The following is a 13221-nucleotide window of genomic DNA, read 5'->3' as shown; positions in this document are numbered from 1 at the left end:
ACATCTCCTTGAGCTCATACATGTCAGATGCATAAATGACATCATTGTAACTAACCCCATAGCCCAGTGCTAAGCAGTGGATGACTGATCTGTCAGACCAAAGTTTACTTACATTTTATGCCTCTTTTCATCATATGCCAATATCTTTGTCACATCCCAGTCACCAGATGTAATAGACTGTAAGTTATCACTGCTGCTGTTGGGCTGCCAAAAATAAAAGAGAATTTGATTTCTTTATTCTTAAAAGAAGATATCTGAGCAAAGCTTCTCTTTGTGTTTCTGTTCTGAGAAAGGGAACGCTCTAAACTCCATTACCTGTTCAAAACAAACCTTGCACCTGCAATTTCCACAGTCTACCTCCCTCCCATATTTCTGTGAAAAGACAGGTATAGAAATAACACAGTGAAAATCATCTTAACTCCACTGAAGATAATGGGGTGAATTCAGTACAGAGCAGCTTCAAACTCCTTCCTCTAATCCAGTGTATCCAAAAGCTTCAGATTAATCCTTTCTGGCAGTGCAGGGGTTTACTTATTTATGTACAACTAAGAAGGTATTAAAACAAAACAAAACAAAACAAAAAAAATCCAACAACAACAAAAACAACAAACAATGAAACAATATTGTTTGAAAAGAGATAGTTGATAGACTTTTTCCTTCTAAGTATCTGATTCAGAAATTCATGTTATCTTATGCCTGGTAAACCACCACTGAATGCTTTCCTTTATTCACAAGATCCATGTTCTACACTTGCACCTTCCCTACCTGTGACGACGACATGGCAATGTGGTAGAACTTCCCACGTCCTCCCTGAGGAATGGCTCGCACAAAGAAAAACTTCCGACCATCCTTAGAGAAAATCGGCTCTTCGTTCTGCAAACAGCAAAATTAAGGATTGTGTTCCCACTAAATTACAGTATGTAAAATTGATCTGTGCTGCAAAACCCTGTGAAATTAATTTACAGCGAAGTACAGAGTGCCCTTTAACAGCAACCTGAGGCAAACAAAAAGCCAACTAAAAACTGGAGAAAGTTTTGATAAAAACTACTGTGCTGCTGGGGAAGCCAACACCTTTCATCTAGGGAAGTCGGGGAGTCAGGCAGTAAGGTGGGTCCCTTTGGTATAAGGTCACCTCCCATTTGTGAAGCAAAAAGTGCACATCTACAGCTGACTGCTTGGGGCAGTTGGAATCCAGCCTTTATAAATGATTTGAAGCTTGTTGGCACGAGCATGACAAACCCTGTGTACTCTACTGGAAGAACCGATCTGTTCCTGTCCTCAAGGAAACACAACTAGCAACATCCTTCAGTGTCTCACCGCTGTCTTTTCCTACCCTCTTGCAAACGTTTATTTCACTGAATTATTTAGGAGAAGGAGGATATCTTGCAAAACCATCTTTGACTCAGAGCTCCCAGGTGAACGAGGTGAATGACTTTTATTTGGTTACTGGTATGTTCAACCAGAGATAGAGGGGTCTCAGTGCAAGGCAATCAAACAACACATATGGCAAGCAAACACTACATGGAAGTGTCTTTGTTTTTCTTTTTGTACAGGAACCCCAAGGCATATAGGAGGTCTCCTCTGCAGGAGATGGTTGAACAGTAGTTTACAAGGGGAAGCTGAAGGATGGTCCATATGGTGTGACACGGTAGGTCTGTGTCAAAGGAACTGTAGCTGAATGTCTCTGTATGTTCAATGGCTGGGACTAAAACACGAGTGAACCTCTGCTGAAGGTTCCTGTGATACCAGGCTTTCCTGGGGACCAGATGAGCCCTGCTTGCCCTGGCCCAGCTTTATGTCTCCTTCTTCTCCAAGGGAGGGCAACAGGGGCACTTGCTGAACCTCTTCTGGGTCCTCCTCTGGTTCAATATTTATCAAACACCCCAGCTTTCTGCTTGACAGAGGTTCAGGTGCCACACTGAATCAGCAAGAACTTCCCTGCACAGGGAGACTTATGGCTAATGCAAATGCACACAGCAAAAGGAGAAACATTTTTATTTCTCATAAACTAGCACATTATTCTTACTGTGTTTTCCTTTGCTACCATTTCTTCACTGATTAATTCTTTCCCACTGTTTATTGTTTTTTATCAACACTAAGCTAGGTGTTCAAACTATTTGTTTTTCCTTTTATTTTTTTCTTGCTTAGGTTTTCAGTATATTTTAAATTATTCCCATTTACAGGTTGTTGCAGTTGCATGAAATAATGGTTTCATTTGTTTATGACATTGTTTGGAAACTCGAAACATGAAACTCTACATTATTTCCAAATGTCATTCATGACAGGTGAACTTGAAAAATAACTCTGATAACATGAACAAAACTGCTGCTCCACAAGCTTTCCTTTACAGAGGTAAATAGCAGTGAGCTCACCCTACTTTTCTATATCTGTGCCTCCTGCATTATGTATTCCAGCAATACGTCTCTGCCAGGCTTTGTGCAGATTAGTCTGATGTTTGCTCAGCACTACAGGGGAAAGAGGTGCATGGCACGAAGGGCAGACACGAGCTTCAGCACTTGCCTAATGTTAGGAGATAGTCTGTTTGCATGTTCCTGTCGTTGGAAAGACAATGCATTAATGCAACCAGAACCTCGTTTAAGGTTGTGACAGAGATGATCACTTATTCTGGATGGCAAGGTGGGGTGTCACCATGCAGGCTTTTGGAACAGGTATTTATAACTAAAAGGTAGGGAGCAACACTGGGCATCTGGAAGTGAACTTGGCTTGGGCTGTGGTTCAGCTGATAAACATCAACAGGTTAACAACGTTTAAAATGCTGGTATTTAAACAAACAAAAACCCTGCTCTTTGTGATGGAATCGCTCCAAAACCTCATGAACATACCTATATGGATTTGTATACATGCCTCAAGCAGTACATGGGGTACATTTTATTTTATTATTTAATTTAATTTAATTTAATTTAATTTAATTTAATTTAATTTAATTTAATTTTATTTTATTTTATTATTTTATTTTTATTTTACTGCTTCTGTGCATAATACAAACTGAGCCTTTGTCTGACTATTACTCACTGAATCCCAAAACACTAGGACAGAATAGCAGTCCTTGAAAATAATGAGAGATCAATTTAATGCTGGTAGAAGTCAGTACTTTTCCTGTGCAGCAGGTAGGGAATTTCTGGAAGTTTTTGCCACAAGAAGCTTCTGAAAACAGCTGGTCTCAGAAGGTGCAAAAACCAATTGAATAAATTCATGATTCATCAACAAACACTAAAGGAAATAGGCACAGATAGAGTCTTGAGGATCTGTAATATTTTTATTGTAGGTGCTGGTGAAATATGAGAAGATTGGACTGCAGAAAGCAGCCAGCTCACACCAATTCTTAAATATCCTCTGCTGCTGTGACTTAAAGAGAGAATGATGGAGCTGGGGAAGCAGTGGTCTGTCTCAGTAGGGCATTTCTTAAGTCCTTGTGGCTCTTGTGGTCTTTTTGCTCAGCTAGATCTCTGTATTTAGACTAATGAATTCTAACCAAATAGTCAAGGGCAATTTCCAGAAACCCTTTGCTTTGTGCAGATGGAGGACTAAGCTGTCCTTATATCAGCTACACGTAGCAATAACTCAGCTCTCAGACTCACACTTATAGGTTAAAAAAAAAAAAAAAAAAAAAAAAAGTAATTTCTGTGCAATTCCACAGCAGCTTAATTTGAAGCTTATGCCCAACCACGTGTAGCTCCCTGATCCCATTTGCCTTTAGTGGTCTTGTTCAGGGAGCTGATGTACACAGAGCTGCTGCTGTGAGGGGTGACGAGGAAGGAAAAAAGTGCTTGGAGCTGAGTACCGAGAGCCCTCATCATCCTCCAGCTGAAGGAATAATCATTAAAGAAAGGATGACCCTGTGGCTGGAGAATGAATTAGTGGGACTGGCCAACCCAAATCACTAGCAGTAACAAACAGCAGCAGCAACTCCATTTCCAGCAACCTGTTTCTTACTGGGTACCAAAATGTTGCCACCAAAGACTTCATTGCTATCTACTGTCACCATCACCATCTGGAAATGGCTGCTTCACAAAAACTGAACCAGATCTGTTTACAGTTAAAATCACTGTCTCAGAGAATTTGTACATTTAAGCAAACGTATGAATGAAGGTCAGTCTGTTTTTTATACTCAGAAGAGCACAGGAAGGTATGTAAATAAAAGCAGCAAAAACTTTCAAAATCCCTCGGCAACTTTGGTGAACATGTGCAAATTCTTATTTGTGCTAAAGGTTTGAAAATCCTGGCCATATCATCTGACACAGAGTGACAGACACTTTCTAGCAAATTGTGCATATTTCTCATTACACTTTGAGTAATTAATCCCATTTTTCAGCCATGCAGACAGTGATACCAGTCTTTCTCTTGGCCTGTGTTGAAGAGAGGCTCTCCAAAGTTGCAAGGCTTGAATAAAATTCACTCATGAACTGAAGCCCAGAAAGGAATGCAAGATCATTTACTATACACAGACTATTAAATCTTACTGTGTTACCAAACCACTGCAACAACAACAACAAAAAATCAAATTCCTGGGCCATATGCCATATCTCAAAACTCCCAGACAGCTGGGAGTTTTTATTTCATTTATTTTATTTTTTATTTCAGACAGCTGAAAAATATGGACTCTGTCATCCTTGAAGACTCCGGCATGTCCCTTTAGAGTATCTTCTGCTATTTCACTGATGTTTTTCTCTCCTTGTCTCTTGTTCCCAGCCTACTGTGAAGTTTGCCCCTACCCCAGGAAGATCAGATGAACACCCAAGAAAAAGGTAAAGCTCCTGAACACTTGTGAAACCATGAGTCTGGAGTACTTTGAAGCAGTATTTTAAAGACTGAGGCAAACAGATTCTTTAGTCCTACTGATTTATATTTGGGGTACTTCTCAAAGGAAGGTCTGGCCAATGGAACATACAGAAGGTGGCCAACCAGACAGTTGGTGTCTTCTGCAGGGTGGGCTGAATCATGCTCAAGGTCCATTAATTGTCTGACCACACTGCTGACGGCATCAGCTGACTACAGTGGGGAATTGGGCCCTTGGCTCATATGCATACACCTATATTAAAATGTCTCAACCAAGAAATCTTCTTTTGGAGCTGAGTCACACTCCTGTGCTCCTTCAGAGGCCGCCTAATGTGTGATTCATCTCCTTAAAGAGGTTAGAGGAATTGCACTAACATTCAATATTTCCACATCATTCTCATACGCAGATAGATGCACATGGCATGAAAATGACTTTCCAGATTTTTAGATTAATGTGTCACAGAATTAAGGGTAAATACAGAAAATGTAATTATTCTAGTAATCATATATTCAGTCAAAACTAAAATTTTAAGTACTTTTCTTGACAGAAATATAGGCAAAAGAGCTCTGTAATTTTTCAGACTCTTACAGATGCTTTGGAAGAGTAATATCAAATGTCTCCAAAGTCCATACCAAGTGTTAGCTTACCTTAGTAAGCACTAAGATGTCTGACCCATTTGTTTGTAACATCCTTCTCCAACCTCAAACTAAATATATGATGTTTGGCGATGCACTAAAACAAACTCGTTTTCTCTGAAGGAGGCCCATTAGGAACTGGCAGATCACCTACTAGTTGTACAGGATAAAATGCCATCTTTTAATGCTTGCCAATGGAATAGGTAAAATGACTAAAGAGACATAGCACTGTAAAACAGATGTTCTTCTAACATACTGCACTGGGTTTCAGGATAATGGAGGTCTCAGTAAATAGCAATGAAAAGATTAAAAATATCTGGAGATTTATAAAATAAAATAACCCTGTGAAGTAGGTTTTTATTTTTTATTTTTTTTTTAAGACACGAAATATGGGCAGTTTAATTTTTTCTTGACTTGGCTTGTTTTGGAAGCTTTTGTTCTCTCTTCAAGCCAACACTGGTGTTGTAAATGCAAAGAATACTTTGGCAGAATATTTTTACTCTATACCTAAGTAGAGTAAAAGATTATTTGAAATGCTTGGAGCACAAAATCTATTTCCTCTGTAGAATCGATTTTTATCTGGATCAGACATAGCCCATTGCTATAGGACAGCCACTGGAACAGAGGAGATCATTGTTCTTGCTGTGAACTGATGTATTGCAGTTTCTATATGTTCTTGGATGCTTTGAGCAAGCTGTGACAAAAATGTGAAATACTTTAAAACTGGAATTGGGAAAATGTAGTGCAAGTACTTTATCTGATATGCTCCTCCCTGTCTGGCAGTCACATATCCCATGAAAAAGAGTTCAGTGTTGTGGCTGAATTGGTATCAGCAGCTTCTCTCTAAAGAACAGCTTAATCAAATCTGAGATCACTTTACAAACTGACTGCTGGGGAAGTGTTATAAATGATCTTCCAGAGATTTACATGCTCGATATCTACAGGTTTAATATAGGCAGATGTTGAAAAAAACCCACCCTTCTTTGAAAAAGAAAAGATAAAAGAATAGAAAAATCACATAAATCAAAAAGCTCTTAGGGGCTTTAAATCACTCTTTTCTGTAACACAAATCACACTCCCTTACCTTTCTCAGCTTTAGAAAATTGTTTTTCTCCTTGGTAGAAAAAAAAAGGAAAAAAAATATTGACCACAAAGAGAAGATCACTATTACCTGTCTGTGCAGCCAACCTTCACTTTCATCTTCATGTTTCTAAAACAAAACAAGATCGTTAAATAACATTCCTTCCATTTATTACATGTTGCTTATCAGTGCAGAGAACAGTTGGACTGAATCTGAAAAATTGTGCAGAAGCACAAAAAAAAACCCAAAACTGTTTGAGCCTGTGCTTTGGGATCACTGTGTAATCCAGTGACTGCTTTCCCTGTCTTTCAACTCTGATGGATCAGCGTGCACTCATTCAAGAAAACATTCTACTCATACAGACAAAAAAATCTACATGGCATATTATTCCCCAAATAAATAAAGGCTGGTAAAAAATAAATAAAGGTTGAAACCAAGGTTGTTAAGAAAAGACTCTTCACTGTGCTCTATGCACAGTATTGCATCATTTTTTTCAAGGGAAAGGTGTATCAGAACACTATTCTACCACATAAATATCTATGCCAGTTTAAAAGATGGTATCATCTAATATTTACACAGGTAATATCAATGCACATGCATTTACATTAGTATATCTGTTGGAGGTATTAATTAGCTAAGGTTAAATCATGGATAGAGAATCAAGGGCATAATGCCATTAAAGTAGAATGTCACAAACATTTTCAGGTTACGGTTTGTTGATGTGTGTTTGCTTGTGCCTGTATGCAGGTATTTCAAGACAAGCAATCACTGTCTTGGACACGTATGTGCATACACACACAGTGTGTGCATGGCTATAATTCTCTTGCCCTTCCACAAGATACAAAGAAAAAAAAAAACCAAACCCCTAAACACCCTTACACAGCAAATATAGCAAGCAGTGTTTATATTCTCTGTCTGCCTAAACAAATATGCAGCAGCTGATGTGTCCCCAGGCAAGGTGGCTGAAATACTTTTCCCTTCTATAGGACACCAGCGACCACCAGGCTCATCCCCTACCTTCGTGCAGACGCCCGTGGTGGCGTCGCACAGCGTCAGGATGGAGACGTTCTGGGCCCTGTTCAGCCAGTTCACTGCCACCTTGGTGCTGGTCGCCCACTTCACCATGGTTATGTAATAGTCCCTGAAAACACAGGAAAACATGAAACAAATCAGCACGCTACTGACATCCCAAGGAATTGGCTGAGCAGTCAGAGGCTGCTCAGGGACACCTCTGATTATTATGAATGCTGTGTCTTGATGTTTCTTCCTTCCTAAGACTTCCTTACGTGTGGATTTCAACCCCTAAAAATGACATTTTTAGGGCCATGCAGGTGTTTTATCTGCCTCTTCTGAAAGTCGTTTTCAAAGAAAAGCCACACGTAGAGATAAAGAACCTTTCAAGCTATTCAGTCTTCCACGAAGGACTGAAACGCCTGGAGATACAAATTTATGCACAGGTGGAAAAGGAATTGCAAACAGTCTTCGTTCTGAGCAGACTAACTGGCTGACTCAAACCCATCGCTGCCAGTGGTCGGATTCTTTATGCTTATGAAGAGTTAATGGTCTCTAAATATCCCTGCTACACACCAAAATATCCCTAAGTGTTGCATCAGAAGGAAAAGAGCAGGAAGGATATAGTTTAAAGAGGCACGGGGTGTCTGCAAAACAGTCACAGCTGGTTGCCATAAAGAAGTCAGCAGAGACGTGACAGTTTGCATGGGCAAAATTGCCAGCCCACGCTCCCTGTGCCGTTCTCTGCTGCTGGACATATTCAGGTTGTGATAACACCCAGAGTAAATCGCCAGTGTGGGCTGCACAGTCCTGTAAGCAATATCTTGCCCTAGAAAGCATAGGAAAATTGAGCAATGTGCAATATTGAGCAGTGCATCCACTTAGGCTGGGCTGGGCTGGAAAATCCAGGCTCACAAATAAATACCCTGATGGTCACCCTCTTAGGAGGCGCTCACAGACATCCAACTCTGCAGCGGTTCAGGGCTTCACCACCCCTTCTGCAGGGTAAAGCTCCTGCTGAGCTGACAAAGCTACTGATGGTCTAATGTACCAGTGGGCTATGTGGGCCAAAGACACCTTTAAATCATAATACAACTCCTCACAACATACAGTCTATAAAAAAATTATTAGTTCATTTGTTTGCTATAAAATATGTATAAGGAATTGTTGCTCCCCTTGGAATTAATGTGCCGTGTCACTGGAAAGTACTCCGTGTTCTGGCAAGCACTCCTGTATATATTGAAGAGAAAGGGCAAAAGTAACAAAGACTCGTTTGTCTAGCAAAATAACAAGTTGGAAATTGATTTTGTAGTTTGCCTGGATTTGGCTGAGGAAAAATAACAAAAGACCTCAACAATTGCATCCACCGCCCTGGGAGGAAGGATACTTCCAGGTGAGACAACAGCAGTCTGAAAATGCAGTGCTTAAAATAAAATTATAATTTCACTTTTTATCAGCAAGAGCTTAGCAATTTCTTCCCTAAGAGGAAAAAAACAATGTAGCAAAATTAAACTGTACAACCACCTCACCTTCATCTTCACAATGAACTGAGAAAATTCAGTCTCCACAGAAAAGGAAGGTGTATTTAGTACACTTTGTGGCTTGGAGCATTTTTTTTCCATAAATCCAATTTCAAGTTTGAAAGATGTACTAAATTTTTACATCCCTCTCACTGCTTGAACACTGGAGCCACAGTTCTTGCTGGGGAACTTTTAATTATTATTTTAGGTTATATATTATCTTCTCTACCACCCTGGAGATGCGTGCAGAATTGCAATTTATCTTCAGAGCTTCTCTCGGCTGTGAAGCCCAGGGACACCCCAGCCAGCAGGCAACTGTAGATACTTGCACAGTACTTGTTATTCTGGCCTCAGAGTGGCGCTGAGTCTTTAATTTACTTCTTACATCTCTTCTGTAGGACAACTAGGTTTTATGCTTCCCATTTTACAGAGGAAAACAGGACAATACGGTGCGATCCATCTCAGCTAACTGCAAACATCTGCAGCTCCGAGGGGCTGAGCAGCCAGTGGAGGGGAGTGGGAGCTGGGGCATTTCCCAAGCACCAACTGTTTGACCTAGCCCAGGTTTTATAGGACCTGATTGAAGGAGAACTTCTTCTCACAGAGCAAAGTGTAAACCATACCCGACTGCTTCATTTGTAGATGTCTTCATCAGAGGCAGTTACACCTTCTCAAGGGAGAGGAACTGCCTGTCTGGGCACCGCCAGGAGATGTGCTGAGGTTTGCAGGGGATTTGCCCATTCCAGTAAAGACGTCACCAGTTGGATTTGCAGGCACCTGAGCATGGCTATTGTACGGTGCTCTTGTTTGTGTCCTAACGCTACTTGGCTGCTTTTTGGAGGTATGAAGGTAAACTATGAATACTTAATAATAATAGCAAGAAAGATAAAAGTGTGACAAAGAGCGCTCCGTTGTCTGAGTTCCTCCATTGCTCATGGCCATGGCCTGTGGAAGGACCAGGGATGAATCCTGCACTCAGAGAGATGGCATCTTTCCTTCATTTGCCATCCGAGATGCAAATGTGACTTAAGGAATAGATTGGACCATGGTTTAATTCCCACCACCTGCTGATGTAGCAATTTATTGTTATGGGTCCGGTGTTTTTCATCAAGATAAAAATGACTTTCAGACATTACATGTCAGAATATGTTCTTTTTTTTCTGCAACTTTTCTCCCTTCCTCCACTTTCATTTTCTCACAGCAAAGAATGACATTGCAGAAAATCTGGCAAAAATGAATATAATGATAGATTTTTAAAAAGGAAAATAATTTTGAAAGGGTGTCTTTTTATCCCCAAATTTGCTTCCCATCATCATTTTTTTTTAATATATATATATATAATTATCCCAAATTTGTGGAAAAAAATCTTTCTTTAATTCTACAAGAAAAGAAAAAAAAAGTGGCTTATTTCCACTTTATTCTTACAATTATTAATTGTACTAAAATTCTTTGCTGCAGATAAAATAAGCACCAAGCTCTGTCCATATATCTTATATCACATATCTGGTTGCTCTGTCCATACATCCTCTGCATGAACAGATGGGGCACACTGAAATGCTCCATATAGGACCACTCTGCTTGCAGAGCCTTATTTTCAGCTTCCCCTGAACCTTTGGTACTCCTTTCTGTAACTAGCTGTTCGGTGCATCTCTCTTGTCTATTTAATGAAACATTATCACACTAATCCTCTCATTTTGGAAAACATATGCATAATGAAAATACCCCTGTTGTTCTAGCAGCTCTACTTATATCATGCCTCAGGTATGGAAATTGCCATGTTTTTGATGAAATATAAAGAGACTAATTAATTATGATATATTTTGCATCATTTTACAGTATTGATTGCTACCGAAGAAATTACAGCCACCCATAGCCACATAGCACAAATTTATTAGCAACGCTTGGATCCTGCAGCCTCAAGTTATTACTCTAATTAAAGCATTTCTGAGTCTCTGTTTATGGAGTGTGCTAGGAGCAGGAAAATGATATTGTCCAGGAGCTGCAGTTTTGATCCTGGGGTTTGGGTACCAAGAGCTGGCATCACTGCCTGCCGCATGCAGACCTGAAGCTGGTTTTCTGAAAGACAACTGCAGTTCTGCCCATTTGGCTTGTTCACGGGGCAGACAGCATTTGTTGCATAATTGGGTTTGAATTGGAGCCTTTCAGAATTATTACGTTGTGGGGCTGACATTAGCTTTAACGCTAAGAAAGGTAATTTCCACAGTAAGTGATCCCACTGGTTTAGCATCTTCTCATTAGATGACTACCCAGCCTGTGCACAGCTATCAGGCACAGGCCTTATGTACCTATTATGCCTAAGGAAGATCACCCCAGCACCTTCCCCTGCCCTGTTTCATTAGCTCAGTGCTGTACCGGTAATTCTCTTGGCACTGGAATCGGGGATCCAGCAGCCTAACTTAGCAAGCAGTCAGGAAAGGTGAGCATGCTTGGATGCTGCCACGTGAACCAGTGATGTGCTGGGAATGAAAACCTTGCAGTGCTATGTTGGACGTGCATGGAAAGCATTATAATGCTGTGTGGTTGGGCCTCTGTGGATAATTTACATGAAGAAGCAGAGTCTGGTTTCTCTCAGCGTGCTGGAAACCTATTTCAAGTGTAAATCAAAGTTACTGAAATCCAGACTTGGACCCAATGCACGAGCTTTGCAGGTAGGTCTGCCAGGCTTTGACTAAAGCTTTTTCTCTCCCGAGAGAAGGCTGGAACAATGTGATGCTCCTTACAAGTGTTTGCTGACCCATAAATGTACCTCCAGCTTTGACCACGGGCCAAAGTCCAAGCCAAACTTTTCAGCTCTTGCTGAATGCAAACAGGACAAAGCGCTTGCTTATTTAAAAATGGGTGGCAAAGTGGTTGGCTGAATTGCAGTCAAACTTCTCAAATATATTTGCCTTAAAAACAGCAAAAGCTTTCTTATTTATTCATTTTTAACGAATACTAGGAAGTATTTGCAGAATGTCCTTCTGGTTTCATTCCAATGCTCAAGTCAAAAAGCAACGAGCTCATGTTTTCTGGGTTAGAGATCTGCCCTGTTTCTGCTTCGTGGTCTTCTGTACAGGCTGCAGACCATAATCCCTTTACAATGCCAGTGATTACATGTGAAATGAAAGTGTTCTTATGGATTTTGGGACATTTTGCTGAGCACTCTGGAAATAACTCTACTCTGAAGTTAGATTGGGTCACAGCAATTTTGAGTAAAAAGCTAACAGTGTTCAAGAAAAATACATGTAAGAAGAAAAAATACGTGAAATTTTTTAACCAGATTTACCCAAGGTGAAACTCTGTAGCAGTGGCAAAGAAAGTGAATGTAAAATGATCTCAAAAAAAAAGGAAGCATCTGATATAAAACCCTGACAGAATTGGTGCCAGGCATCCCAGCACCAGAAAGTACCTACCTCATTCTTTGATCATCTGGGGGAGTCATTTCCAGGTCGTGGGTAGGTCCATTCAGACCAATCACATGCAAGGAAATAGTTGGGTTTTCCATTCCAGCCTGGATTTCAATAAGATAAAATAAGGTAAAATAAGATAAAGTAAGATAAAATAAGATAATATTATTAAAATAAAATAAAATAAATAAAATAAAACAAAACAAAACAAAACAAAACAAAATATACAACACAGACTGGTTTTGATTTATGACAAGCCGAAGGATCATAAAATGCACTCCCTTTGTATGAGGCCATTCTCAGGGAAGATGCAATGGCAGTGGTGCAGCACAGAGGTGTGCAAAGCTCGTTAAGGAGAATAAAGGGGAAATTTTAATTAACATTTGTCTATTCTTGGTAAAAGATACTACTTTTCCTGGTGACTATAAACATTTCCATTTTTTTTTATTTGTTCGTTAAAAAGGTTGTCTAACAAGTTAATGATAAACGTAGTAAAATATGGATTCCTTGTGTATTGTAGGAAAGGACATGACCTGTTGGGTCACTGTTACTTTCAAAAAAAACCTGCATATAAGTCATGAACCTAAGTGTAGTAAGGCTTGCTTGCAAACTCTTAGACATCGTTAACTCCTATCTAGCATGGAAGCACAATTGCTTTTGTTCAGGTACAAAGCAAGAATTGAAAAAAAAAAATTTTAATTATATTTGGAATGACTAACGCTTGAATCAGAAAACTGCAGTTCTACAAATACAGCTAAAGAACAATGAA

General features: G+C 39.8%; 1 protein-coding gene across 5 annotated transcripts in view; it reads right to left on the bottom strand.

The window, feature by feature from the left end:
• DPP6 (dipeptidyl peptidase like 6) overlaps positions 1–13221 on the bottom strand; it is a 553890-nt gene that overhangs the window by 41175 nt on the left and 499494 nt on the right. For all 5 annotated transcript variants that reach the window (XM_048062457.2, XM_048062459.2, XM_048062455.2 and 2 more), the window contains exons 10-14: positions 12459–12556; positions 7532–7655; positions 6605–6643; positions 766–873; positions 113–204 (exon numbers count right to left, since the gene is read on the bottom strand). In XM_048062457.2, coding sequence (XP_047918414.1) covers positions 113–204; positions 766–873; positions 6605–6643; positions 7532–7655; positions 12459–12556 — 461 coding nt within the window. The remainder of the gene's footprint in view (positions 1–112; positions 205–765; positions 874–6604; positions 6644–7531; positions 7656–12458; positions 12557–13221) is intronic.

The sequence above is a fragment of the Anser cygnoides genome, chromosome 2 (assembly GCF_040182565.1).
Source record: "Anser cygnoides isolate HZ-2024a breed goose chromosome 2, Taihu_goose_T2T_genome, whole genome shotgun sequence".
Lineage (NCBI taxonomy): Eukaryota > Metazoa > Chordata > Aves > Anseriformes > Anatidae > Anser > Anser cygnoides.
This window is presented reverse-complemented; position numbering and strand designations above follow the sequence as displayed.